The sequence below is a fragment of the Adelges cooleyi genome, unplaced genomic scaffold, assembly GCF_023614345.1.
Source record: "Adelges cooleyi isolate 19-005CV unplaced genomic scaffold, UGA_ACOO_1.1 ACOO_flye_CR_arks_rails_tigmint_CR_PRNA_651, whole genome shotgun sequence".
Lineage (NCBI taxonomy): Eukaryota > Metazoa > Arthropoda > Insecta > Hemiptera > Adelgidae > Adelges > Adelges cooleyi.
This window is the reverse complement of record NW_026096352.1, coordinates 15641765-15668800: the sequence shown is the minus strand read 5'-3', so window position 1 is coordinate 15668800 and position 27036 is coordinate 15641765. Positions and strand designations below refer to the sequence as shown.

At 29.2% G+C, this 27036-nt stretch overlaps 2 protein-coding genes across 4 annotated transcripts in view; both read right to left on the bottom strand.

The window, feature by feature from the left end:
• LOC126845026 (uncharacterized) overlaps positions 1–25409 on the bottom strand; it is a 44764-nt gene extending 19355 nt beyond the window's left edge. For 2 of the 3 annotated variants that reach the window (XM_050583600.1, XM_050583604.1), the window contains exon 1: positions 9736–9792. The gene's annotated coding sequence lies outside the window, so the exon portion shown is untranslated. Of the gene's footprint in view, positions 1–9735; positions 9793–25243 lie in introns of those variants that run through there. The other variant, XM_050583602.1, reaches the window with a different exon arrangement.
• Positions 1–27036, bottom strand: part of LOC126845018 (uncharacterized) — a 114069-nt gene that overhangs the window by 36393 nt on the left and 50640 nt on the right. Inside the window, exons 2-7 of the mRNA XM_050583588.1 lie at positions 25034–25097; positions 24918–24950; positions 24808–24837; positions 7325–7360; positions 7218–7247; positions 6346–6399 (exon numbers count right to left, since the gene is read on the bottom strand). Coding sequence (XP_050439545.1) covers positions 6346–6399; positions 7218–7247; positions 7325–7360; positions 24808–24837; positions 24918–24950; positions 25034–25091 — 241 coding nt within the window. The 5' untranslated portion in view covers positions 25092–25097. The remainder of the gene's footprint in view (positions 1–6345; positions 6400–7217; positions 7248–7324; positions 7361–24807; positions 24838–24917; positions 24951–25033; positions 25098–27036) is intronic.

Genomic DNA, 27036 nt, shown 5'->3' with positions numbered 1-27036 from the left:
AATTTTGTTTTGTGATTTCCCAAAAAATTCGCATTTGATCCCTTTCAATTTGATAAGTCGACCTGTTCTGCCGTTCTTTTAACAGTTCGTCGTACAACTTCTGAGTGAACTTCATCAAAGCTGTATGTTCGAGCTCGGCCACGTTGACATTGTCGATGATGACGTTTTGCTGTTTCTTGTTTTTCTTCGACATTTTTAGGCAAACTCACTTGAAAAAAAAAAAAGCAATAATGTTTTTAATATGCTTTTTTTGCAATAAATTACAGACGTCAACATTTCAGTGTTTACGTATCAAATATATCAGAAAACTTGTAGTCAAACCGGTTGTTATGACTACCATAATTCATAGGCCAGCCAGTGTTCACCTAGGCTTTAGAGGATTTCGATTGTGTGTTGTGACGCATTTGGTTTGTGATTACACCCTTGCGCTATAGGACACACACACCCATCTAGCCATTAACATTCCACCACTATTGAATCTAACCTACCGTAATACAATTAACTGTTTATCATCAGTAATTGATCGTAAGCTGAATTCTACTCCGTACTTATACTCTCCAGTCCCAACGAACCCCACCAGTTACGCTCTTTTCTTTGTTGTCTTATTTCTTAACTTGTTTGTTGTTTATTAAAACTGAACTTGGTTTGTTTTGTAATGGATTATTTTCGGTTTTACTAGAATTTCTAATATTTACTTACATTAGGTAAACGACACTTTGGTTTTACTTCAAAATCAGGTTTGTTTCAATATAACATATAATATATATATAGTAATAATATCGTTTGGTTAAACTCGACCAAGCTGACTTATAATTTGCTTTTGTCGTTTCCAATGACTTAAAACTATTAGCAGCGTCCCCTTCCAATGACGATCTAAGATAAAAAAATCTTTTGTATTGTATTTAGGCTTGCATTGTCATGTATTAAGGCCTTAAATATATCGTTGAAGGTTGCCCACTCTTTATATTTTCGCGAAAAGGTAGGAATATTTAACGCCGCTAATTTCACCATGTGGCAGAAAATGTTTGCTTGGTCACTTCCGTCATTAAATTTATTTTCAGTCTTATCTTATTACGTTGATCATCCTTATCTTTCAAAAATCCTCTTTGCCTCAACCATGACTTTAAAATACAGATGGCTATCGATGAATCTGTTGTTGAGTCTTTGTTTAGATTTTCCCTATACGCACAAGCATACGCTTTACTGCATTAAACTCGATAAATCTTTAGTACTACTTACGAAATACTTTAAACTTTTACTTTTGTAGTACTAAAACTTTACGCTCGAAAAAAGAGATAAAAAATACGACACTCTTTATTGCGTACTTGCAAACTTAACTAGATAAATTTATTATTCGACACTAGTTAATTGCCCTAGCTAAATTAACCGCATTTCGACGCTAATTCTTAATCCCGGTCGAAGGACCAAATGTTTGGGACCTTAAACCCTTCGCACGTAGACTTATTATTTTTAATTAAAAATCCGCTAAGATTAATTTTCATTTATTGTAATAAAATTGCACTCGGGTGGTCATGGCGTGCGTACAGGGGACAGAACGACGACTAATAATGATACATGATCCGCGGAGCGATTCAAAACTACACAACAAACCGGTTTTTCAACAATAATAATAATATACAAAACACAACAATGTTGTTCTAACTTCCGACGCGACTTCTTCCAAAAGACGATCTTGGATTGGTCCCTAACCCTTGCCAGCTGCAAAACTATTTCGGATAACAGTCTATAGTTCCGATGAAAAACCACATTTCGAAGTGACGAAATGGATGTATTCAAAAAAAAATGTAAGTACTTAAACTTACTAAGATTAATTAATGGTGAAGCTATGTCGACAGATGGGATGGATGGAGAGGACTAGTGGTCCCGACAAAGGACCTAAATGTCCTGTATATTAAACCAATACAAATTATGACTGAAAGTAATGAAATAATTTATAATAGCAGGCAAAAACTTTTTATTATGCAGTACATTTAATTATTTGACAATTTTGACATTACTGTGGCACACAAAAAATATTTAAAAAATATAATAACATAAGTACTTCATATTTTATGTATTATTTATTAAACTAAACCCGAGAGTATAGAAATTATTTATTTAAATTATATATTATAACTCAACTCTTTAACCAGAACAATCCAAAAATGTGGTACCCTTATGCCAACCTTTGGGATGCGTCTCAAATTAGCTAATTCAAATCCGTGAACAGAGTTCAAAGAGGAACAAAGTCGTTATCATTTGATAAAGAAACTTTGATTTGACAGTGATTAGGTACACTATACCAGCCAATTAGCCGACTGACCTCTAGACATTTCTTTCCATTTTCAACCCATAAAGTAAGAAACATGGGACACTTGATTTTTAACCATCTAACTTTAAGCAAAGAGCGCTAGACACTCGCTTGTAGGGCCAAGCCTTAGAGTATTATTAGAAAAACCTAATTTGAACATGATTATCACTTATAATTAGAGGTGAAACCTCCATAACCATACACGAGTATCAAAAATAAATGTCGTTGTATTTCTGTTGTAGATGATTTACTTGAAATAATTGGTAGTTGCTTATACACGTTCAGTCTTATCTTATTACGTTGATCATCCTTATATTTCAAAAATCCTCTTTGCCTCAACCATGACTTTAAAATACAGATGGCTATCGATAACTCTGTTGTTGAGTCTTTATTTAGATTTTCCCTATACGCACAAGTTTACGCTTAACTGCATTAAACTCGATAAATCTTTAGTACTACTTACGAAATACATTAAACTTTTACTTTTGTAGTACTAAAACTTTACGCTCGAAAAAAGAGATAAAAATACGACACTCTTTATTGCCTACTAGCAAACTTATTAAATTAGAAATAATTTATAATAGCAGGCAAAACTTTTTATTATGCAGTACATTTAATTATTTGACAATTTTGACATTACTGTGGCACACAAAAAATATTTAAAAATTTAATAACATAAGTACTTCATATTTTATGTATTATTTATTAAACTAAACCCGAGAGTATAGAAATTATTTATTTAAATTATATATTATAACTCAAGAGTTATGCTTTTCCCTACCGACATATGGTTTTCGTTATCTACATTATGTAAATTAGTCCCAACGTATTTGCATGACTTTATGACTGTCTCTCCATGACTTATAACACAAGTATGGTCGAGTGAAATAGCAGCATTTGTTGCGTATTCTTTTGGATCTTGTACACTCATGAACAATCCTATGATTCGACTTATGTGGATAAATTCAACATGATGGTTCTTTGGTTCTAAAAAAAATGTTCAAAAATTAGTCAAATTTAGCTTGCTGCACTGACAAAAAAATACATAGTTGGACAAACTAAAATTAAGGCTAATCTTATATCCTCGCCCAAAAGCTAAGTGTATTGAGTTACAAAATGTAAATTTTACAGGAGAGAGAAAAATTAAATTATTTGTCAATAAATTAATAATTACTAACTTCTTCTTCCTAAACCTATAAGCCCCACACACTTCACACCTATCAACTCACATTAGATAGGTGGCTGTAATGTGAGCTTTCTCCTCGCCACCCTGTAGCTGTTATTGTTTCTTCCATCAAATTTACTTATTGTACATAATTTAGTATAGATTGTAAATATTCTAATCAACGTCAAAAATAACGAAATATAACGATAAATAACGATGTATATAGCTTGCGTACGAGTCCGCAACACCACGGGGTACATTTTATGTATCTAAGGTGGCTAGTAAACATATCAAGTTTCTGGCTAATACTTTAAGCTAACTGTGAATAATAAGTCTTTAATTATAACTTAATTGTATTAATCGTGGTGAAATATCATTTGTAATAAACTTGTGTTAATTCTTATTTTGACGAAATCCACTAAATACTCAAAGTCTAACAGTTATTTCAACTATAAATGTAATGTGCTAATTGTAATCTTTGTTAGTCCAAATATGTATTTTTTCCATGTTACTACTAGTTTTTTTATTAGTTTATTATTTACGATTTATAATATTCGTTATTAAATCGCCTAATGGTTTAAGCAACAGATCTCTTCGCTTAGCTCCCAGGTCATCCATACTGTCAAGACCTTTAACTGAAAAATTCAATTAATGTGTTAAACAAGGTATAAATAATTTTGTAAAGTATTTTTATTATGACAATTTTGTAACCTCAGTAAACACGGCGCAATTTCAAAATTACAAATTACATTATTCGAAAAACACACAAATCGTTAAAATATGTTTTTATTGGAATTATACGTTTATAATTTATATGGTGTCTATTTAAAAAAAAAGGTATCGATAAGGTAAAAATATGTATCGATAAATAAACATGTTGTATGAATGCAAATAAGGTTCAAAAAAATATTATTTAAATAAACGAAACTAAAAGTTTATAAACAAAACATTTGATGAACTTATCATTTTTATACGTACAGTTCAGTTTAACGGTTTTTGAAGTTAAAACACATCAAAACCGGTTAAACTAAACTGTACGTATAAAAATTATTTGTTAATTAAATTTTTGCAAATAAACGTTTAAGATTCAGTTCAGGGTAGCGGGTTTTGAAGTTAAAACGTGTAACGTTATAAGTTTAAAAATTTAATGTAAGTATCATTTTTTTGCGTTCAGTTGGAGGTAAAAGTCTTTTGAACGTTAAAGTTTAAGCGTTTAAATGAACGTACAGCTGTTGAATTAATATTTGTTTTCATTTTAACAGTTTATTCTCATTACGTACGGAACCTGGATTGACTTAAAATAAATTTCAAATGACCGTCTACATTTTAAGCGCTATTTACGACTGTCGAATAAAGCGTAATTACCAGCAGGTGTATGCTTAACGGCAAAATGCCCTGTAACAAAAAACATAGAAATTTGCATTAATAAAAAATAAGTTATGGTTATTGAAAATAAGTATTCATAACGTTCCAAATAAAAATGAATAATAAATTCAATAATATAAGGGGCCAAATTCAGTAGTAACATGGAAATTAGAGTTTGGCTGGGGGTCATTCCAAAATTTGCGTGGAACATAAAGATAGAGATTTAGTGATTGAATAGTAATAATGGGTACCAGGGTACTATAAAACACACGTTTACATTGTCGCCGCCACCACATAGCGTGCTTTGACTTCAGCTACTGAATACGTGCCGCCGGCCACAGTACCAGGGTTACCATACGTTAAGTTTGCTATACATTGCTCAGCAGCTGTAGCGGATGATAATTATATGAGACGCATACTGTCAGAACAGCTTAACCTATTAAAAACTAATTTTTTTAGAATAATAAATTATTAAAAAGCCAAACTTGCCCAAACACTCCACGCTAGAATGTTATTTTATAAAGAAAAATTACTAGTCCTATGTGTAAAACATGTAAATGTATTATCTAATAAGAAAGGGACTAATGGTTGCAGCGGTCGATAAAATTTTACGTTTTTAACATTATTATTTTTTTTTATTTTCATTTTCATTTCATTTCATGTATTCACTTGTGTACACTTGTTTATTCAGTGTGAATTTTAACGATTAACTAACAAGAAGTGTACCAGGAATGACAAGCTTAAGATAACGCACATTCTTGAACGGGATGATATCAAACGATCATTAACACTAAGTGAAAAATATTTAGTTTATGACTATGATTTCAATCCAAATATTTTTAAGTACAATTAATATTTATCTATTAGTTTTGTAAAGTGTTTGTGAAAATATATTGAATTTTATAAATACCTAAGTGTTCGATTATTTTTTGTTGCAGATAAAGCTCCATCATGTACTCTAAAATTAAAAACAAAATTCATTTTTATATATTTCAATTGTTATGGCAAAATTAATATGCATATGATTTTTCTTATAACTTAAAAACTAATGTAAAAACCGTGTGATATGTACTATGAATATTAAAAATGAATTACGGAGAAAGGAGTTGTTATCGCAATCTTGTTCTGAAATTAAAACGAAATTATTTTAAACATAACAATAACCATCAACTATATCGAAATATTTGCAATTATTACCAGGTATCGCAAACACAAAAGACAAATGCTCTGAAATGATGATTACAAAAAATGTATTTTTAAATGATATTAGACTTAATTTTAAGTTTAGTTATAAATTTAAAAGAGGAAGTCAAGGTAGAAAATGCATGTTTCATAATAATAATGAATTTACATTTACAAATGAATACTGAGTGATATAAATTTAATATTTGTAACACTCATAAAATTGCTTTGATACATTTTTTTTGTAATAATTATTGTATTATTTCCAAAACATTTCTTCTACTAGCATACTTAATCGGTTTTGTTATAGAATAATAATTACTCATCGATAATCTTTGTTGCCAAGCAAAATTTTTTATGTAGAACCACGCGGTCTCTGAAATAAACCAATAATTGATTGAGTTAAGAAAAATCAAATGAAATTTTAATGCGTCATAATATGTATAAAAATGTTCTGAATAGAACAGCGGTTTCAACCTTTTTGAGACTATTACCCATAAATCAGGCTAGATATTGACAAATACCCCTCCCTCCCAAAAAAAAGTTAAGTAAAAATATTGAAAATATTTGAAGGTAATAAAATTATCAGTGTCATTAGGACATAAGATTAGGTAATACACATGTATTCCCATGTGTACATGACTGATGCAAAGTTAATAATAATAATAGATATAAAGTACATAAAATTAAAATAAATAGTTTAGTCTTTATTCCTCAAAAAAATCGTGTTTTACTCCTTGAGGGGTAATTACCCCCAGGTTGGGGACTGCTGGAATACAAATACATTTTGAGTTAAACGTGGCCCATTTAACTAGTGATAAGCCGTGTTGGAATTTTATTACACAATTATTCTATAATATCTATTCTAGATTATCAATAATATTTTACAAACTAAATTAATATATAATCATTTTGTTTGTGTAGAAGACTCTTTTGAGAAATATTGTCAACAAAAGTTGCGTTTTTTGAGCTTATTATCCTCAACAAACCTCGACTTCACGACTATTGATAATTCCTAGAGTTTTTCGGTAATAACCATTTTTTTAAAAACACAATACACACAACAGCCAATAATTGAATACATTTTTTATAGAGATTATAGTTCATAAATATAAATAACCTTATAGTCAGGCAAGTGCCAAGTACAACAAAACCATTAAATTTATAGTATTAATAATTTTAAGTATGTCTTACTTCTAAGAACCATTGTGCGAATGAGTTCGTCTGTAATAAATTATGTATAAAAATTGTATAGTCTTAAAACTTAAAAAAAGTATTTTGTAAACAAAAAATGTACTGACTTGTAGTTTCAAGGTTCTTTCTATCTTCTACATTTTCTGTAAAAAGTTGAATAATGAATTTTTGTCGTTTCATGCGTTTCAAAGTACGGTTACATTGAATAGGGTTGTTTTCGATAGAAACTGCACACTACACAGGTGTAAAAGCTTCTTAAGTATGTCAAGGCGACATAGATACGGTTTGACACTTAAAAACGTATAGATTACACGCGGAAGCACTTTAAGAAAGACACGGCTGTCCGTATTGAGGTAAACACGTTATTTTAAGTATGTCTTAACCTAACCTGTATCAATATGTACGTCAGTGAGTTTCTCTGTAATAAATTATGTATAAAAACTGTTAAGTCTTAAAAATTAAAAACGTATTATTTTGTAAACAAAAAATGTACTGCACCTTCAGGGTTCCTTCTAACTTCTGTATTATAAGCTGTAAAAAAATTAAATATTGAATTTTGTTTAGTTTTTTTAAACCTAAGCTTGAGTAGATACAAAGGTACAAGGAATACATACCACCATTTGCCACAACATTAAAAAACGCATAGATCACTATCACATAGAAAAGTTTCATTTTTGTCTGCAAATAATAATGCAAATTAAAACATGTTATATTGGACGGAGGTATACTTACAATAAAATCTAAACATTTATTGCAGAATTGCCTATGTAAATTTTTTAGTTCTAAGTGGAATTATTTTTTTTTCGTTATGTTTACTTATTTACATTGCTCTGGCGTGTAGTTTAAACTTGTGTTGTTGTAAACATGCAGGTACAAAATCGTGATTTTCTTACATTGATGCAAAGATTACGTAACCACAAAATACGATTATAGAAAATATCGAAAAAAAATTATTGACAAATGTATACTAGTGTTCAATATTTTTGTCGTTTCAGAGTACTGTTAAATTGAATAGTGTGGTTTTCAATAGAAACTACACAGGTGTAAAAGCTTCTTAAATATGTCAAGGCGATATAGATACGGTTTGTCGCTTAGAAACTTATAGATTACACGAGGGAGCACTATAAGAAAGACACGTCTGTCCGTATTGAAGTAAACACGTTATTGCTTAGAAGAAACTATTAAAAACTCGACGAAAGCAAACAATGTTACTATTTTTAAAGTTTGATAGTTTACCTTACTTAAGCTATTGCAACGATAGTTAAACTGACTGCTTTAATGATTTTCATACAAATTCAGTACAGATACATATACAGTGTAATTATTTTATCATAGGCCACTCAATACCTCTAACTTTTAAAACATACATTTTAAAACATACATTTCACTCACTTTTGAAATTGAGAATAATTTACTAAAAATTTTGACTGGTCGATTACATTAGTTTTGGAAAACTATTTTTAAAGTACATAAGGGGCCTCTACACTAGCATTTACTAAGGCGCATTGTATAGGCAATTTTTCGTTGAAACTTAACATTAAGTCAACATTTTAAATATACATATTACCATAGTAAGAAGTATCTATTTTGATAATTTTTTTTTTTCAACTTTAATATCGCATGTAAAATCTATTTTTTTACAAAAACACATGTTTCTACTTCAAACGTTATGTTCTTAATAATAACAATATGGGATCCCAACAATTTCTGATGATATTATTCACTTAATGCAAAACCCTTGTTTAAAAAATACATAATCAAACTGGAGTTAATACGTCTTGAAGAGGAACTAAAATAAACATCATATAAGTATAATATGGTATACAACTAAACAAGTGCTGAAGCCTGAAAGTACTACACTACAATACTAAAAAACAATTCACATCGACTCTAGTATTAGGACCACCACTTGTATTAGGACAGCAACATATTATAGTATTAAAAAATATTATAATACGTAGATGTCTATTTACAATATATATGGTATGGATGTAAACATTTAACATAAACAAAGCATCAAGAAAGTACGAACATTTAAAAAAAAAAAATAACGACTACGTTAAAAATTAGCACCAAAGAGTTTATAGCGTTTATTTGAAAGTGGTTTTCCCCTTTTTATTACAAAATAATTCCTGTAGACCTGTAGGTCTTCCCGTCCCTATTGCTTTGATCCCATTATGCCTTGACCCCACTGTACTGGCTTACTAGGATCAAATCACTTTCAAATAAACGCTTCGATACGAACTATGCTTACTATGCTATGCGTAATTATAACCAGAGATCTGCATCATTCTAATAAAGTATATTTAAATAATCGTCTAGGTATCAAATTATTCAAATAAAAGTTCTTTGTTTAAAAATGTATTTGAATCATTTGAAAAATTATCATTTAAATAGTCTGTGTTTTTTTTTAAGTTATTGTATTTAAAATTATTATTTCGTAACTTTAAATACATTTTTAATTCAGAAAATATATAAAACCAGTAAATATAAGAAAACAATTTCGTATAATACTTACGAAATAATTGCAATGATAGTTATACTGGCTGCTTCAATGTTTTTTTTACGACTGATCGAAAGACTTATATATTACCGACCCAAACAATAAATTCCAGATGTATTTTGCAAAATTGTCTATGCGAATTTGTTAACATAAGCAACATTTGTTGTTTTAAAAAACATTTACAATTAACTAATTTGGATGACATTATGTATAGAATAAAATGTAAAGAGATATAATAAACACTATTTAACAAATGTAATTTATACTATATTGATACAGTTTTATTAAAGTATGACGCAAAAGGCAATCTTATTTGTATAATAACAGAACGTTCATGTGTCTAAAAAATATTAGCGCCAAATAAATATTTCGCAAACAAAAACAATTTTGGTTAGCGTTGTAAAAAATAATTGTCCAATATTCCTAATATTCCTAATATTATTAGTACCAAATAAGTAAAAATGTTAAATATATTATTATACAGAGCTTTAAACCAGAAAAATATTGATAAATAATTTTCTTATAAAAAACCCGTTCAAATAACAAAATATATTGGGCACAAGATTTACCGTGTGATCGCTATAAAATAAGTAAACTAGTAACTTTTCCAAAAATACAAAGTTGGTCGAACTAAAACTATGGTTAATATAAGGGTACAAACGATTTCTAGTTGAACTGACCTAATAAAAACTTGGTCCAAATTGGCTATTATATGGATGAGGGGTAAAACAAAATTTGTAAACAAAATAACTAAATAAAAATTTGTTCCTGTAAACATTGAGTTGGGCCAATTATTTATTTAGTTCTTCTAATTAAATATTTATCATGTCCTTAATTTTTTTCCACAGTTTAAGTCTGCCCAACTATGTATATTTTTCCGTGTATGAATGTGGTAATATTTCAATAAGGATAAGAATCTTTTTTTAATTAAATAATTTCATTTGTAATTTTTTTTTTTTCATTAAAATATTTACAATATTTTAAATTTGGACTACTATTGTGTGTCGAATAAAATGTAAAGGGATATACTAAACACTATTTAACAAATGTAATTTATACTATATTGATACAGTTTTATTAAAGTATGACGCAAAAGGCAATGTTATTTGTATAATAACAGAACGTGCATGTGTCTAAAAAATATTAGCGCCAAATAAATATTTCGCAAACAAAAAACAATTTTGGTTAGCGTTGTAAAAAATAATTGTCCAATATTCCAAATATTCCTAATATTATTAATACCAAATAAGTAAAAATGTTAAATATATTATTATACAGAGCTTTAAATCAGAAAACTATATTTAAATAATTTTCATATAAAAAAACCCGTTCAAATAATAAAATATATTGGGCACAAGATTTACCGTGTGATCGCTATAAAAATAAGTAAACTAGTAACTATTCCAAAAATACAAAGTTGGCCCAATTAAAACTATGGTTAATAGAAGGGTACAAAACATTTTTAGTTGAACTGACTTAATAAAAACTTGATCCAACTATTATTTGGCTATTATATATCTTAGGGTACAGTAAATTTGTTGTTGAAATAACTTAATACAAATTTGTTCCTATACATATTTAGTTGTGCCAATTGTTTACTTAGTTCATCCAATTAGAAATTTTTCGTGTCCCTAAATTAAACCATAGTAAAAGTTGGACAGTTGTTTTTAAAAACATTTATAATTAACTAATTTGGATAACATTATGTGTAGAATAAAATGAAAAGGGATATAATAAACACTATTTAACAAATGTAATTTATACTATATTGATACAGTTTTATTAAAGTATGACGCAAATGGCAATCTTATTTGTATAATAACAGAACGTTCATGTGTCTAAAAAATACTAGCGCCAAATAAATATTTCGCAAACAAAAAACAATTTTGGTTAGCGTTGCAAAAATAATTGTCAAATATTTCAAATATTCCTAATATTATTAGTACCAAATAAGTAAAAATGTTAAATATATTATTATACAGAGCTTTAAATCAGAAAATTATAGTTAAATAAGTTTCTTATAAAAAAACCCGTCCTAATAAAAACTTGGACCAACTTGGCTATTTTATAGATTAGGGGTAAAACAAATTTGTATCCCTAGTGATTTTATTCACTTTAATTTATAGCAATTCCTGTAGAACTCTCCATCGCCTCGATGCATTCATTCTATTATGCATATACTCTACTGTACAAGTCCTCTCGAATAAAATGACTTTTAAATAAACGCTTTGATGCTTATTTGTATACACAGCACCTCAATTTAATATTTTCTTACTTTGCTGGTTTACACTGTGCTTGGTTAGGACTGTACTGGCTTGAAAATACAAACTATTGATTTACATCGAAGCGTTTATTCGATAGTGATTTTTTCACTCTCAGATTTAAAATTTCCTTAAACTTGTAACCTCCCTGTCCCCACTATGGCCCCGACCCCACTACGCTTCGTTCCCAACTATTCCCCGATCCCTTTGTACTGTTTTTTTTTTCGATATTAATTTGTTGTATTACACTTTAGTCGAGTTTTTTTTGTATTCAATATATTTTTTATTATAAAGTGTTTGAAGTTTCCTGAAAATCACTTTACGACTCTAGAAGAGTTGTTTGTAAATTATTAAGATATCTGGAGACCGAAAGTAATTAAATAGTTGGTTCCTATAGGAAAAAGCCAGTACAGTGGGTTTGAGGCATAGTAGGGACAGAGCATAGTAGGGTTGTGTCATGGTAAATTTTACTTACTATTGAATGGAACACAATAGTTACGTACCATACGGTTTATCGGCTGATAATAGCTGTCATTCTGGACAGTCAAGGAAACTATCAAATCTATGTAATTTCTGAAATCATTGGAAAGTACGTAAAAGGATGTTACGTGAGGATTTCAGAACAAACAGTTTTCTTATTTAGTAACTTATTCCAAAAAAAAAGGAACCATTCAATTTCAAGACGCCTGAGACTAACTACTAATTTCCATAGATTCGATTGAATGGTGATTATTAATATTATTGCTTATGAAATCTTTTGACTTTTTTTTAATCTATAACTACATGTATGATTGTGTTTCCATCGTTATTAACAGCTTGGAACAGCAAAAACGCTCTCACGAAAAAACCAAAAAAAGAAGGAAATTTTCTTTGTTTTTTTTTTTTTGTGTACCTATTCTTAGGATATAAATTTTGAAAATTATTCACAATGTAAAATAGGCGTTGCTCTATATATTATAAACCTATTAAGAAAATAACAATATAAAATAAACTTAATTTCAAGTATAATAATTTATTTAGAATTTAATTTTGTTATGCGTAATGGATATAAGGAAAAAATTGTTATTTAATAAAATGAAAAAAACTAAATTTTCTTTGAAAATATGGACAAAGTTTATATTACAACATAAAAAAAAAAATTCAATACATGTTTTTATATATTTTAAAATTAAAACACGCATAACTTTTAAAATGTATGCATATTTGCCGTTTGTTATTTTGTAGGAATTCAATATTTTTTTCATTATGCGTCATATATTGTTATACAAAAAATATATTTGTACAAAAAGCCTGTGAACCAAATAACAATAAATTTAATCTTTTTCAACTGCGTATTTTTTTATATAAATCCAAAACCATAATGTTGTTAGTGGAGGGGTGGGTATAGTAGGGATGGCAGGGAGTCTAGTGAAGCCAAAGATGTGGCAGGTTTTATGAAAAATGACGACTTAAACAAAAACAATTACATAATTACTACATCTATTTGTTCTGCCGCATGCACAGACCATACTCGTATCCATAATAAATCACAAAAATAAATGAATTTATTAAATAATAATAAATCAGTTTGTATTACTAATTATTATAAGTAAACAATTTTACAGATTTGTTAAGTAAAATCATTTATGTTGCAAAGTCCCTCTATACCTAAAACAATTTCTAACATTTTACTGCATTACTGGTTTTTTAATGCATTATTTATTTTTAATAAATAGACCATAGCATTTTTGATATACTGGATGATTCTTCTAACGCTCAACACTAGTCTACTCTGGATACCGACCGATTTTTTCAGCCAAAACACATTATTTTTTATACATTGCACAGGCCGAACCAGTGATCCGACAAACAATCTAAAAACAGATATGAATTCGTATTAAAGTTTACTTTAGATCGGTCATAGCATACTTAAACACGAGTAATGTAATAATAAAACTATACAAATTGTTATTATGAATTACGACTGCTCTAAAGTTAAAACTTTAAATTTTAAGATATTACCAAGTATTTGTCACTTGCTTTCATTAAAACATCAGAATGAAAATAGGTCTTATATTATATTAAATATATAAACAAATCTGTAGACAAATTTTAGAAAAATATTAATATTTTTTTATTTGAAAGCTATTTTGGGTTTATTAACATGATATTTAGTGGATTATCCATGTTTTGGGTACTATATAACTATATAAATTACATGTTTTTAAACATTACTATAACTTTGCGAAAACTGGTCGGATCAAGTCGACATTGTTATGAAATATTTATTAGGCATGCCGCTATCCACACTCAATGAAAATAACAATCAATTTGAATAAACATTATTTATCGACCGTTATGTGTTAAGGATACAACCATTTTATTCATATGAAAAAAAATGCCAATACGATAAAAGGATTTATTACATTGATATAAATGTATTAAATTGGTAAATAAAAATTGTAAATTAAAAAAAATCTTTTATTATATATTTTAAAATTGTAATAGTTAATAATTATTAATACAATATATTTATCGATTGATGCGATAAAATTTGTATTATGATCGTTATGTTTTTAAAAAACAATTGTGTCGTTTATTGTAAAGGTAAATTATTTCTCTGTAATAATTTAATTTTAAAATAACGAGCTTTTTGTGAATTAATGTGTAGGAAAACCAATACAATAAGTATTTATTCGGTGTTTCATTAATTTTATTTTTATCGGAGTAGCTTTTCTTTTGTTATGAAAGACATGACTAAACATGACTCCATTAAGAAAAAGCATATTTATTTTAAAAAATTAGAGTTAATCTACTTTTACAATTAACCACCCAATTGTTGATTCAATTCTTACAAATATTTCGTTATTATGCTTATAAAATATTTATGGGGTCAGTAGAAATAATAAATTTATGAAATTAATTTACATTTTTATTGAATAAAACATTATTTTTCGTTTAGCCTCTTATTTGAAACCCAAATTTCAATAACACCTGCCTCATAACCTATGAGTCATAGGTGGGATTAGAGGTTTTTTTACAATGTTTATATATTTTTTCAGATATCCAGTTGTTTTATGAAACCATTTTTTTGTTGTTATTTGTCTTATAACAAACAAGCATGCAAGGTAGAACTCTACTTTACATAAGATATAGCGAATATTTTTTCTGTATTAGTTCTGTTTTCAGACTTAGTATTATAGTTGTAATTAATAATCACTATTAATTACATATATAATATTTAACAGTACGCATAGATTATCTTTAAAAAAAATTATCTCATAAGCAGCTTTAATTTATATTAAATATTTTATAAGTTAAAAAAGAACTACTAAAGCAACTACAATTATAAAACCTCCAACTTAGTTGCGGCGTTTAAAATTTTTTTTTAAAATAGCTATAAAAATATGTGTTTTCACCCCTTAAGTGATTTAGGTACACGTAGAGGGCTCTTATGTGTTAAATCAATAATCAGATAAACTTAACTACACAAAATACATGCCAATAACCTGGTACCAATACTAAGCAGTATCCAAGACTGTTTCTTAAAAACGTACCAAAAGATGATGTATTTTGGGTAACATTTGAAAAATTTACCATAGTGGTAAAGCATAGTACTTTGAAGAGTAATACCAATAACTGAAACTAATATCGAAAATCTGGATTTAAATAAAAACAAAAACATTTATGGGATAAACTTTATATAGATTAATCATTACATATAATTATAATCGTTGGTCTTGCCATAATTTTAAACAAGGAAGAAACATTGCCATCGCCAAACACACAAAACAAAGGTAGGTCGTAATGTGTAATCCCATACAATACAAATAAAATAGAGTTATCAAACTTGTACTTATTCTTCAACTCTGTGATACACTATAATTATTACTCGTTAACGAATATTTATATTAAAGTGTTTAGCCAACGTTATTTAAAGTAGCTACTACACAAATGAAAAACGTTGATATGAATGGTTTTTGATAGATACGTTAAAAAATGTACACTATGCTATAACTTGGTTTTCCAGCATTTTTAAGAAAAATCTTTTTATGGTAGATTTCAACATGAAAATAGTTTTTACATGATGATTTTACATTATTTCACACGTTTTGAATGTATTCACAATGTATGAATCATACATAGTTTATATTTTGAAAAAAACATTTTTAAAACAAAATGCAATTCCCTTAACAACAAATTAACCCATTCAAATAACCTGCTATCATCTTATCTATAAACAAAATTATTTATATTTAAAAAAAACGCAACCCAACAGTAAATTGTAGTGCCAAAGCAAGGATCGCGCCATAGAACACTCTAGTAGAACGGGTCAAACGGATTTTCCTAGCTTTTGCGCCTTATCTATTTTAAATTGATCACCCCCTCACGATTACTCCGTAGTAGTAAACCACCTGAGCCTGAGTATGATAGCTGACAGACGCTTGGAAGCAAATCATTAATTTTTCTCAAAATTACTCCATGGTGCAGTAGGCAGCCCGACATTGTTAACTACCGTAAACGTCCTTGTCCCTATGCCATCCTCCCGCTCCATACCTCTATTCCATACCCCAATAAATCACATTGATTTCACAATAACCACACCTTATAAAGGATGTGTCGTGCAGCGAAATTATATACCCAATTTAGTTTCTTATCTCCCTTCTTTATAATTCGTGATGTGTGTTTGTCTGTCTGTTTGTTTTTTTCCCCGTCTATACTACTGGACGGATTTTTTCGCGGTTGGTTTCGTTCGATTCCTAACATCACGGCGCTTAGAATAGGCTACCTTAAGTTCCCAGTACTCTTCGACTTCATTGATATCCTGTCTGGAAGTAGGGACTTGGTAGATCGGTAGTTATTGTTTAAGTTGTTGATAGGTAGTTTCTAATCGAACACACATGTCTGTTGTAACCAACTTCATTCTCTTTTCACTTCCACGTGTTCAATCTTCCTCAAATTTATCTGAAGTGAGAAAAGAAAATGCCGTGAAAACGTCGCTCAAATTTATGTGAGACTGTCCAGGCGACAAGAACCAGGACTCTTTTATAATTTGATTAGATTTTTAATAAGCAACACTAGTGATTTTAAAATTTGATAATGAACTTAATCCTTAAATTTCTCCACTGCTCTTTAACCAGAACAATCCTAAAATGCGGTACCCTTATGCCAACTTTTGGGGTGCGTCTCAAATTAGCTCATTCAAATCCGTCAACAGAGTTCAAAGAGTTGTTCCTCTTTATCATTTGATAAAGAAACCTTGATTTGACAGTGATTAGGTACACCATACCAGCCAATTAGCCGACTGACCTCTAGACATTTCTTTCCATTTTCAACCCATAAAGTAAGAAACATGGGACACTTGATTTTTAACCATCTAACTTTAAGCAAAGAGCGCTAGACACTCGCTTGTAGGGCCAAGCCTTAGAGCATTATTAGAAAAACCTAATTTGAACATGATTATCACTTATAATTAGAGGTGAAACCTCCATAACCATACACGAGTATCAAAAATAAATGTCGTTGTATTTCTGTTGTAGATGATTTACTTGAAAGAATTGGTGGTTACTTATACACGTTGGTTCCGTTTTATTTGTTGAAGGACATCTATCGTCGTTTTTCGTCATTCCGACGCTGCGACCGTTTTGTCGAGCTTGACAATCTGCTTTTCCAATAATGTTTTTCCAAAATTCGACTCACTCTGACATTGCAGTACCATTTGTAAAAAATTGTCTTTTAATGAACGGTAATCTTCGGCTTTTTGGTCGTATCTGATCTCCAATGCACCGTTTTCGACCATCAGGTTTTCGTAACGTTCCATGCATTTCTTCAGTTCCTTCTTATTGTAGTCCAGACTTTTTTTGTTTTTTTCAAAATGAATCATTTTTTGTTCCAAACGAATTATGTCGCCGTTGGCTTTTTCTAATAGACCTTTAAAGTGTTGATTTTCTCTTTCTAGAGACGACACGTACTTGTCGGTGGACGAAGTTTTTATGCTGAGCATTTCTAATTTTTCCTTGAGTACGCTCACCAACGTTTGGGTGCTGACCAGTAGCTCTTGATAGTAACTGTGCATGTCGTCAAATTCGTTTTTGTGTTTCTCCAACAACATCTTCACTTGTCGTTCCTTAGCGTTCTCGATCAGCGCCACGCCCAATTCGTGTTTTTTCAGAACACCTTCTACGACCGTCTGCCGTTTTTTCTCGATTCGTTCCATTATCTGAGACAAATATCTGAGACACAAAAAAAAAAGCAATAATGTTTTTAATATGCTTTTTTTGCAATAAATTACAGACGTCAACATTTCAGTGTTTACGTATCAAATATATCAGAAAACTTGTAGTCAAACCGGTTGTTATGACTACCATAATTCATAGGCCAGCCAGTGTTCACCTAGGCTTTAGAGGATTTCGATTGTGTGTTGTGACGCATTTGGTTTGTGATTACACCCTTGCGCTATAGGACACACACACCCATCTAGCCATTAACATTCCATCACTATTGAATCTAACCTACCGTAATACAATTAACTGTTTATCATCAGTAATTGATCGTAAGCTGAATTCTACTCCGTACTTATACTCTCCAGTCCCAACGAACCCCACCAGTTATGCTCTTTTCTTTGTTGTCTTATTTCTTAACTTGTTTGTTGTTTATTAAAACTGAACTTGGTTTGTTTTGTAATGGATTATTTTCGGTTTTACTAGAATTTCTAATATTTACTTACATTAGGTAAACGACACTTTGGTTTTACTTCAAAATCAGGTTTGTTTCAATATAACATATAATATATATAGTAATAATATCGTTTGGTTAAACTCGACCAAGCTGACTTATAATTTGCTTTTGTCGTTTCCAATGACTTAAAACTATTAGCAGCGTCCCCTTCCAATGACAATCTTAGATAAAAAAATCTTTTGTATTGTATTTAGGCTTGCATTGTCATGTATTAAAGCCTTAAATATATCGTTGAAGGTTGCCCACTCTTTATATTTTCGCGAAAAGGTAGGAATATTTAACGCCGCTAATTTCACCATGGGGCAGAAAATGTTTGCTTGGTCACTTCCGTCATTAAATTTATTTTCAGTCTTATCTTATTACGTTGATCATCCTTATCTTTCAAAAATCCTCTTTGCCTCAACCATGACTTTAAAATACAGATGGCTATCGATGAATCTGTTGTTGAGTCTTTATTTAGATTTTCCCTATACGCACAAGCATACGCTTAACTGCATTAAACTCGATAAATCTTTAGTACTACTTACGAAATACTTTAAACTTTTACTTTTGTAGTACTAAAACTTTACGCTCGAAAAAAGAGATAAAAATACGACACTCTTTATTGCGTACTTGCAAACTTAACTAGATAAATTTATTATTCGACACTAGTTAATTGCCCTAGCTAAATTAACCGCATTTCGACGCTAATTCTTAATCCCGGTCGAAGGACCAAATGTTTGGGACCTTAAACCCTTCGCATGTAGACTTATTATTTTTAATTAAAAATCCGCTAAGATTAATTTTCATTTATTGTATTAAAATTGCACTCGGGTGGTCATGGCGTGCGTACAGGGGACAGAACGACGACTAATAATGATACATGATCCGCGGAGCGATTCAAAACTACACAACAAACCGGTTTTTCAACAATAATAATAATAATATAAAACACAACAATGTTGTTCTAACTTCCAACGCGACTTCTTCCAAAAGACGATCTTGGATTGGTCCCTAACCCTTGCCAGCTGCAAAACTATTTCGGATAACAGTCTATAGTTCCGATGAAAAACCACATTTCGATGTGACGAAATGGATGTATTCAAAAAAAATGTAAGTACTTAAACTTACTAAGATTAATTAATGGTGAAGCTATGTCGACAGACGGGATGGATGGAGAGGAGTAGTGGTCCCGACAAAGGACCTAAATGTCCTGTATATTAAACCAATACAAATTATGACTGAAAGTAATGAAATAATTTACAATAGCAGGCAAAAACTTTTTATTATGCAGTACATTTAATTATTTGACAATTTTGACATTACTGTGGCACACAAAAAATATTTAAAAAATATAATAACATAAGTACTTCATATTTTATGTATTATTTATTAAACTAAACCCGAGAGTATAGAAATTATTTATTTAAATTATATATTATAACTCAAGAGTTATGCTTTTCCCTACCGACATATGGTTTTCGTTATCTACATTATGTAAATTAGTCCCAACGTATTTGCATGACTTTATGACTGTCTCTCCATGACTTATAACACAAGTATGGTCGAGTGAAATAGCAGCATTTGTTGCGTATTCTTTTGGATCTTGTACACTCATGAACAATCCTATGATTCGACATATGTGGATAAATTCAACATGATGGTTCTTTGGTTCTAAAAAAAAATGTTCAAAAATTAGTCAAATTTAGCTTGCTGCACAGACAAAAAAATACATAGTTGGACAAACTAAAATTAAGGCTAATCTTATATCCTCGCCCAAAAGCAAAAGTGTATTGAGTTACAAAATGTAAATTTTACAGGAGAGAGAAAAATTAAATTATTTGTCAATAAATTAATAATTACTAACTTCTTCTTCCTAAACCTATAAGCCCCACACACTTCACACCTATCAACTCACATTAGATAGGTGGCTGTAATGTGAGCTTTCTCCTCGCCACCCTGTAGCTGTTATTGTTTCTTCCATCAAATTTACTTATTGTACATAATTTAGTATAGATTGTAAATATTCTAATCAACGTCAAAAATAACGAAATATAACGATAAATAACGATGTATATAGCTTGCGTACGAGTCCGCAACACCACGGGGTACATTTTATGTATCTAAGGTGGCTAGTAAACATATCAAGTTTCTGGCTAATACTTTAAGCTAACTGTGAATAATAAGTCTTTAATTATAAATAAATTGTATTAATCGTGGTGAAATATCATTTGTAATAAACTTGTGTTAATTCTTATTTTGACGAAATCCACTAAATACTCAAAGTCTAACAGTTATTTCAACTATAAATGTAATGTGCTAATTGTAATCTTTGTTAGTCCACATATGTATTTTTTCCATGTTACTACTAGTTTTTTTATTAGTTTATTATTTACGATTTATAATATTCGTTATTAAATCGCCTAATGGTTTAAGCAACAGATCTCTTCGCTTAGCTCCCAGGTCATCCATACTGTCAAGACCTTTAACTGAAAAATTCAATTAATGTGTTAAACAAAGTATAAATAATTTTGTAAAGTATATTTATTATGACAATTTTGTAACCTCAGTAAACACGGCGCAATTTCAAAATTACAAATTACATTATTCGAAAAACACACATTAAACAAACACACAAATCGTTAAAACATGTTTTTATTGGAATTATACGTTTATAATTTATATGGTGTCTATTTAAAAAAAAAGGTATCGATAAGGTAAAATATGTATCGATAAATAAACATGTTGTATGAATGCAAATAAGGTTCAAAAAAATATTATTTAAATTAACGAATCTAAAAGTTTATAAGCAAAACATTTGATGAACATATCATTTTTATACGTACAGTTCAGTTAAACGGTTTTTGAAGTTAAAACACATCAAAACCGGTTAAACTGAACTGTACGTATAAAAATTATTTGTTAATTAAATTTTTGCAAATAAACGTTTAAGATTCAGTTCAGGGTAGCGGGTTTTGAAGTTAAAACGTGTAACGTTATAAGTTTAAAAATGTAATGTAAGTATCATTTTTTTGCGTTCAGTTGGAGGTAAAAGTCTTTTAAACGTTAAAGTATAAGCGTTTAAATGAACGTACAGTTGTTGAACTAATATTTGTATTATATTATGTTTAGTTTACTGTCAACATATAAATTGAACGTTTTCATTTTAACAGTTTATTCTCATTACGTACGGAACCTGGATTGACTTAAAATAAATTTTAAATGACCGTCTAGATTTTAAGCGCTATTTACGACTGTCGAATAAAGCGTAATTACCAACAGGTGTATGCTTAACGGCAAAATGGCCTGTAACAAAAAACATATAAATTTGCATTAATTGTACGGTTATTGAAAATAAGTATTCATAACGTTCAAAATAAAAATGAATAATAAATTCAATAATATAAGGTGCCAAATTCAGTAGTAACATGGAAATTAAAGTTTGGCTGGGGGTCATTCCTAAATTTGCGTGGAACATAAAGATAGAGATTTAGTGATTGAATAGTAATAATGGGTACCAGGGTACTATAAAACACACGTTTACATTGTCGCCGCCACCACATAGCGTGCTTTGACTTCAGCTACTGAATACGTGCCGCCGGCCACAGTACCAGGGTTACCATACGTTAAGTTTGCTATACATTGCTCAGCAGCTGTAGCGGATGGTAATTATATGAGACGCATACTGTCAGAACAGCTTAACCTATTAAAAACTAATTTTTTTAGAATAATAAATTATTAAAAAGCCAATCTTACCCATACACTCCACGCTAGAATGTTATTTTATTAAGAACAGTTACTAGTCCTATGTGTAAAACATGTAAATGTATTATCTAATAAGAAAGGGACTAATGGTTGCAGCGGTCGATAAAGTTTTACGTTTTTAACATTATTTTTTTTTTTTTTTTTTTTTTTTTTCATTTCATTTCATATATTCACTTGTGTACACTTGTTTATTCAGTGTGAATTTCAACGATTAACTAACGAGAAGTGTACCAGGAGTGACAAGCTTAAGATTACGCACATTCTTACAATTTTTTAATATGAAAGCACCTTATTGAAATGTTCAATAAGATATGTATATAGTTTTTAGTAGCCACATTTGAGTAAACGAAATGATCGGAATGATATCAAACGATCATTAACACTAAGCGAAAAATATTTAGTTTATGACTATAATTTCAATCCAAATATAATAAAGTACAATTAATATTTATCTATTAGTTTTGTAAAGTGATTGTGAAAATATATTGAATTTTATAAATACCTAAGTGTTCGATTAATTTTTGTTGCAGATATAGCTCCATTATGTACTCTAAAATTAAAAACAAAATTCATTTTTATATATTTCAATTGTTATAGCAAAATTAATATGCATATGATTTTTCTTATAACTTAAAAACTAATGTAAAAACCGTGTGATATGTACTATGAATATTAAAAATGAATTACGGAGAAAGGAGTTGTTATCACAATCTTGTTCTGAAATTAAAACGAAATTATTTTATACATAACAATAACCAACAACTATATCGAAATATTTGCAATTATTACCAGGTATCGCAAACATAAAAGTCAAATGCTCTGAAATGATGATTACAAAAAATGTATTTTTAAATGATATTAGACTTAATTTTAAGTTTAGTTATAAATTTAAAAGAGGAAGTCAAGGTAGAAAATGCATGTTTCATAATAATAATGAATTTACATTTACAAATGAATATTTAGTGATACAAATTTAATATTTATAACACTCATAAAATTGCATTGGTAAATTTTTTTTGCAATAATTATTGTATTATTTCCAAAACATTTCTTCTACTAGCATACTTAATCGGTTTTGTTATAGAATAATAATTACTCATCGATAATCTATGTTGCCAAGCAAAATTTTTTATGTTGAACCCCGCGGTCTCTAAAATAAACAAATAATTGATTGAGTTAAGAAAAATAAAATAAAATTTTAATGCGTAATAATATTTATAAAAATGTTCTGAATAGAACAGCGGTTTCCAACCTTTTTGAGACTATTACCCATAAATCAGGATAGATATTGACAAATACCCCTCCCTCCCAAAAAAAAGTTAAGTAAAAATATTGAAAATATTTGAAGGTAATAAAATTATCAGTGTCATTAGGACATAAGATTAGGTAATACACATGTATTCCCATGTATACACGACTGATTCAAAGTTAATAATAATAATAGATATAAAGTACATAAAATAAAAATAAAAAGTATAGTCTTTATTCCTCAAAAAAATCGTGTTTTACTCCTTGAGGGGTAATTACCCCCAGGTTGGGGACTGCTGGAATACAAATACATTTTGAGTTAAACGTGACCCATTTTACTAGTGATAAGCCGTGTTGGAATTTTATTACACAATTATTCTATAATATCTATTCTAGATTATCAATAATATTTTACAAACTAAATTAATATATAATCATATTGTTCGTGTAGAATCTTTTGAGACTCTTTTGAGAAATATTGTCAACAAAAGTTGCGTTTTTTGAGCTTATTATCCTCAACAAACCTCGACTTCACCACTATTGATAATTCCTAGAGTTTTTCGGTAATAACCATTTTTTAAAAATACAATACACACAACAGCCAATAATTGAATACATTTTTTATAGAGATTATAGTTCATAAATATAAATAACCTTATAGTCAGGCAAGTGCCAAGTACAACTAAACAATTAAATTTATAGTATTAATCATTTTAAGTATGTCTTACTTCTATCAACCAATGTGCGAATGAGTTCGTCTGTAATAAATTATGTATAAAAATTGTATAGTCTTAAAACTTAAAAAAAGTATTTTGTAAACAAAAAATGTACTGACTTGTAGTTTCAAGGTTCTTTCTATCTTCTACATTTTCTGTAAAAAAGTTCATTAATGAATTTTTGTCGTTTCATGCGTTTCAAAGTACGGTTAAATTGAATAGGGTTGTTTTCGATAGAAACTGCACACTACACAGGTGTAAAAGCTTCTTAAGTATGTCAAGGCGATATAGATACGGTTTGTCACTTAAAAACGTATAGATTACACGCGGGAGCACTTTAAGAAGGACACGTCTGTACGTATTGAGGTAAAAACGTTATTTTAAGTATGTCTTAACCTAACCTGTATCAATATGTACGTCAGTGAGTTTATCTGTAATAAATTATGTATAAAAACTGTTAAGTCTTAAAAATTAAAAACGTATTATTTTGTAAACAAAAAATGTACTGCACCTTCAGGGTTCCTTCTAACTTCTGTATTATAAGCTGTAAAAAAATTAAATATTGAATTTTGTTTAGTTTTTTTAAACCTAAGCTTGAGTAGATACAAAGGTACAAGGAATACATACCACCATTTGCCACAACATTTAAAAACGCATAGATCACTATCACATAGAAAAGTTTCATTTTTGTCTGCAAATAATAATGCAAATTAAAACATGTTATATTAGACGGAGGTATACTTACAATAAAATCTAAACATTTATTGCAGAATTGCCTATGTAATTTTTTTAACTCTAAGCGAGATTATTTTTTTTTCGTTATGTTTACTTATTTACATTGCTCTGGCGTGTAGTTTAAACTTGTGTTGTTGTAAACACGCAGGTACAAAATCGTGATTTTCTTACATTGATGCAAAGATTACGTAACCACAAAACACGATTATAGAAAATATCGAAAAACAATTATTGACAAATGTATACTAGTGTTCAATATTTTTGTCGTTTCACGCGTTTCAGAGTACTGTTAAATTGAATAGTGTGGTTTTTAATAGAAACTACACAGGTGTAAAAGCTTCTTAAGTATGTCAAGGCGATATAGATACGGTTTGTCGCTTAGAAACTTATAGATTACACGCGGGAGCACTATAAGAAAGACACGTCTGTCCGTATTGAGGTAAACACGTTATTGATTAGAAGAAACTATTAGGAACTCGATGAAAGCAAACAATGTTACTATTTTTAAAGTTCGATAGTTTACCTTACTTAAGCTATTGCAACGATAGTTAAACTGACTGCTTCAATGATTTTCATACAAATTCAGTACATATACATATACAGTGTAATTATTTTATCATAGGCCACTCAATACCTCTAACTTTTAAAACATACATTTTAAAACATACATTTCATTCACTTTTGTAATTGAGAATAATTTACTAAAAATTTTGACTGGTCGATTACATTAGGTTTGGAAAACTATTTTTAAAGTACATAAGGGGCCTCTACACTAGCATTTACTAAGGCGCATTGTATCGGCAGTTTTTCGTTGAAACTTAACACTATAACGACTACGTTAAAAATTAGCACCAAAGAGTTTATAGCGTTTATTTGAAAGTGGTTTTCCCCTTTTTATTACAAAATAATTTCTGTAGACCTGTAGGCCTCCCCGTCCCTATTGTTTTGATCCCATTATGCCTCGACCCCACTGTACTGGCTTACTAGGATCAAATCACTTTCAAATAAACGCTTCGATACGAACTATGCTTACTATGCTATGCGTAATTATAACCAGAGCTCTGCATCATTCTAATAAAGTATATTTAAATAATCGTCTAGGTATCAAATTATTCAAATAAAAGTTCTTTGTTTAAAAATGTATTCGAATAATTTGAAAAATTATCATTTAAATAGTCTGTAATTGTTTTTTTTTTAAGTTAATGTATTTAAATATATTATTTCGTAACATTAAATACATTTATAATTCAGAAAATATATAAAACCAGTAAATATAAGAAAATAATTTCGTATAATACTTACGAAATAATTGCAATGATAGTTATACTGGCTGCTTCAATGTTTTTTTACGACTAATCGAAAAGCTTATATATTACCGACCCAAAAAATAAAATCCAGATGTATTTTGCAAAATTGTTTTTGCGAATTTGTTAACATAAGCAACATTTGTTGTTTTTAAAACCATTTACAATTAATTAATTTGGATGACATTATGTGTCGAATAAATTGTAAAGGGATATAATAAACACTATTTCACAAATGTAATTTATACTATATTGATACAGTTTTATTAAAGTATGACGCAAAAGGCAATCTTATTTGAATAATAACAGAACGTTCATGTGTCTAAAAAATACTAGCGCCAAACAAATATTTCGCAATCAAAAAACAATTTTGGTTAGCGTTGTAAAAAATAATTGTCCAATATTCCAAATATTCCTAATATTATTAGTACCAAATAAGTAAAAATGTTGAATATATTATTATACATAGCTTTAAATCAGAAAATAATAGTTAAATAAGTTTCTTATAAAAAAACCCCGTTCAAATAACAAAATATATTGGGCACAAGATTTACCGTGTGATCGCAATAAAAATAAGTAAACTAGTAACTC